Consider the following 4,157-nt stretch of genomic DNA (forward strand, 5'->3'; position numbering starts at 1 on the left):
ATTTAAAAGATATTATATTTAAAAACTAGGATACAATATTACCATAAAAATGTTCTTCTTTTAAATAAAACAAGTTTCAACTTCATAACGTTCTTAGTTTTTTATTTATTAACAAATTAAAAGGGTTACTTAATTCTGAAACACCCTGTATTTATTATGAGAACATTGGTAGAAAATGCGAACTCAAAATATGTAGAGTGGCTTCTAGCAATTGTAAATATACTCACAGTGAGAACAGCACCTTTCATCCTGCACAGCGGTGAAAATTAGTCAAAATTGTCCTGTGTGTTCTCGAGCCACCCAATAGAACGTATGAGGAAATAACACGCGATCTTAGAGGGCATCCTAATCACAGACAGTTGCCATTTTCTCAACTGCTCTCAGTTTATAAATATAATAATCCACATCAGTATTCAGAAGTATAGGTATGAATCATCCATTCAATATTTGCTCTAATCATACATATATGACAACACAAACATTCCAGGATATAATTTAACTTTTAAGTCATCCACCGTCGCTACGCTAAGGTATTCCTTCAACTCCTTAGCCCTATAAGAATGAAATCCCGGATCGCTTCAATGCGGTAACCGTTCGTGCGTCGAGCCTCACGAAGAACTGTCGCACCAAAACTAATTAATATTCCAAATAAAAAATAAATGAGGTCCCGTTACTCCGGGAAAAAGACTGTAATTAAAAGCATCCTCGAGCTCGTTGATCAAGCAGACCGTTTCATAGAAAAAATTACGTTAGCTAATCATCAAATAGAAGCGTTCAAAACTACTAAAAGGAGATGATTTTGGATGTGTCCAGGAGTTAATGTATTTTAAAATAGATTGGAACTCATTAAATTAAAGAGGTCACGTTTACAGGATAGCTGCATGAAATTCATCCAAAAGAAATGTTTCATATAAGAGCCCTGGTGCCAAATAGCGTAGCTAATGCTGGTGCTCCGGACAACAGATATTCGAAATCCATCACATGCTAAAATTCAGAAGCACGATCGAGTTTTATCGTTCAAGATTGTTGGACAGTTTGTAGCTTTGGGGTAACATAATCTCGCAGAAAGATTAGCAATATAGTACGTTTACTATAACGTACTACTTTTTAGTACTATAGTAACGTACTACGTTATAGTACGAATAGCACGTTTAATAATCCATATACAATCCAGCTTACGATAATCAGCATTTATTAGCATCATTTTGCTGAATTTTTAATTAAATCTCAGTACATTCACACACAAATATATCTATAACGTTCCCAAAACGTTTATGAGAAATGCGGGACACTTATGGTTTATCAATTTTAGTATCGAGATTACAATTTATTCATGCATGTTTTCGATACGCTCAACTGAAATATATCGCGACATTTTAAAAAATTCTAGTCGAATCTTTAAACTGCAGATGTTTAAATGCAGATGTTCAATAACAGTTCACCACTCTTATTCACTACTTACAAATGTTCACCACATCTTATTCACTACATTATTATGCATGACAGGCGTCCACCAGCCAGCATACGTAGCGCGCCTTATTCCGTTACGCAGGCACGACTTGTCAGGCCATCGTTATTTCTTCAGTTACCCGTTACTGCGTAGGCCGCTCCGAGATTTGCATAGCAAAAAGACCTCAGGCAATAAAGGCTTGACCTTCGAAATGGCCAAATTGTTTCTGAATAAAATAAGGATATAACGTCAGCGTCTTGAATAAATTAAAGGGAGCCCTGGAGGGATTAACGTGCTCCGTGGCGTACGTCGCTGTTTATTGCCAACTTCAGGTCCTGCTGCTAACTGCCGCGATGATTTGATGACCTGGAGTTTTGCCTCGATTTTAATGCAATTCATGGCTTTCTCTTAAATTGACGCTCGGAAAAGTTTTGCTCGTATCTATTATATTTGCGATAATTTTTATTGCACATCTAGAGAAATCTTTGAGAATTTGGAATTAATAATGGAATTAAAGTTTACAGCATAGGGTTGCAAAACAATAGTGGATTCCAACGTGATATTTAAGGTAACGCTCACGGCATCGTCAAGTCAAACTTAAGCTATGCATTCAAAGTACACTTGGAGAAGTATTTTGGCGGAGACTATATATAATTCCAGGGGATGTAATACTTTATTGAATATTAGATTATTTATTTCTCGTTTAGGTTTTTAGTCACCACATGACGTGACCTCGCGGATGAATCCATTTTACTCTTTCATTCTGAAATGCTATTCCACCACAGAGGTACGTGATTTAATTAAGCGTATTTATTTGTATGTTATTCATACAATGTCGTTCAGATATGTTTTTAGTGATGAGGAATATTCTCACTATTATATTGTTTATTTATTTATCTCATGTAATCCGTGCTATTGTTTTGTTTTGATTAGTTTGCTTATTTCTCTAGTTTTAAATTTATGTTTTTCTTTGTATTTGCATAAAGTCTCCGAAACACTGACTGAATTTTGGAACTGACTCAGTTCTGTTCTTTTATTTCGTTTTATTTTTCCTTCTTTTTAATGGTAAAGATTCCACTTTACAATCATACGTTAAATTCTGGAGCCACTGACGGATTATTTATTCCTTTATTCATTTATTGAATGGAGCTCGAAATATCGTTCATCAATTTATGACTTTGATTCTCGCACTTCTCTGTTACCTACTAGTGTTCCAATGATTACTGAATTTTCACAAGTGTATAAGAAATCACTTTCTGAAACTTGAATTTCATTGGAAAATTAAATTTTTCTTTTATGAAGATTCTAGCTATATGCATGGATTCTTTTCCATAAATTCGAGCAAACATGACAAGTTATCAAAACAGGAGAGCTAAAAAAATTATTCACGAGGCATCCATGTTCGAATTTTCAAAATTTCGTTAGCGATTGAATATTTTTTGCTTCTTTCAAGATTCCTCAAAACACAATCTATGAAAAGCCTTTACTATATGATTTGGATCCTATCAATAATTAATAACATATATTTAAATGCCAATTCTCAGCAGACATTTTGTGATCTTACTTGGGCGACAGATGATCTCTAATTCAAACTTATTTAATACTACAAAAAATTTAGTGGAGTTTTAACTAATATTAATTTCAGATCAGGAACAGGATAAAAAGTATGATAAAATAATTATTTTATTCTGGATTATTTTGATGCACAATCTAGACATCATTTCCAAATTGAAAGCTTAAATTTTACCAAATTTGAAAATCGAGTTTCGTAAAAGGGCAGCGAAATCCCCACAGCCAAAAGTGAGTCAAACTCCACTGCTTCGGGTTCTAAAAACTCCTGCTAAATTACAGTTCTGCTCTATGAGCACGAACTGAAAAGCAAGCTCTAAATTCCGTGGAGTATTTTATTTTCTTCCTCCGCTTATAATTTTTCATAGAAAATGTGTTATTAAACTTAATAGGATCCCAATTGTTTTTTTTTTTTTGTAACGATCAAATTAAACGTAAGTCTGAAGTTTACACATCTTAAAATTGTTCAGTTACCGCATTTATTAATGAACGCGTCTGAGGCATAAATAAAGTTATTGCATTTCTACCTTTTATGACAATGAAGCAGGGTACCGTAACTGGAGCAATAAGGAGGCGCACGAAGATACGAAAAAGCACTCAGGTCCTGAATTATCTAATTATAAATGTTATTGACCTAATACATTATCTTTCATTGCCGGACCATTTTTCCTTTATTCAGGCATGGTGGCAGCGTTGGGTGCCGCTTTGGGTGCGCGTTGGGTGCCGCGTTGGGTGCGCGCTGAGTGCCGCGTAGGGTGCGCGCTGGGTGCCGCGTTGGGTGCCGTGTTGGGTGCGCGTTGGGTACCGCTTTGGGTGCCGCGTTTGGTGCCGTGTTGGGTGCGCGCTGGGTGCCGCGTTGGGTGCGCGTTGGGTGCCGCGTTGGGTGCGCGTTGGGTGCCGTGTTGGGTGCGCGTTGGGTGCCGCGTTGGGTGCGCGCTGGGTGCCGCGTTGGGTGCGCGCTGAGTGCCGCGTAGGGTGCGCGCTGGGTGCCGCGTTGGGTGCCGTGTTGGGTGCGCGTTGGGTACCGCTTTGGGTGCCGCGTTTGGTGCCGTGTTGGGTGCGCGCTGGGTGCCGCGTTGGGTGCGCGTTGGGTGCCGCGTTGGGTGCGCGTTGGGTGCCGTGTTGGGTGCGCGTTGGG

The 4,157-nt window shown here is 38.2% G+C and overlaps 1 protein-coding gene across 1 annotated transcript in view; it reads right to left on the minus strand.

The window, feature by feature from the left end:
• Positions 1–3,690: 3,690 nt before the first annotated feature.
• The window catches only part of LOC108671032 (circumsporozoite protein-like), a 3,776-nt gene continuing 3,309 nt past the window's right edge, over positions 3,691–4,157 (minus strand). Inside the window, exon 2 of the mRNA XM_018158515.1 lies at positions 3,691–4,083. Coding sequence (XP_018014004.1) covers positions 3,691–4,083 — 393 coding nt within the window. The remainder of the gene's footprint in view (positions 4,084–4,157) is intronic.

Source organism: Hyalella azteca, unplaced genomic scaffold (assembly GCF_000764305.2).
Source record: "Hyalella azteca isolate HAZT.00-mixed unplaced genomic scaffold, Hazt_2.0.2 contig1962, whole genome shotgun sequence".
In the NCBI taxonomy this organism is placed as follows: domain Eukaryota; kingdom Metazoa; phylum Arthropoda; class Malacostraca; order Amphipoda; family Hyalellidae; genus Hyalella; species Hyalella azteca.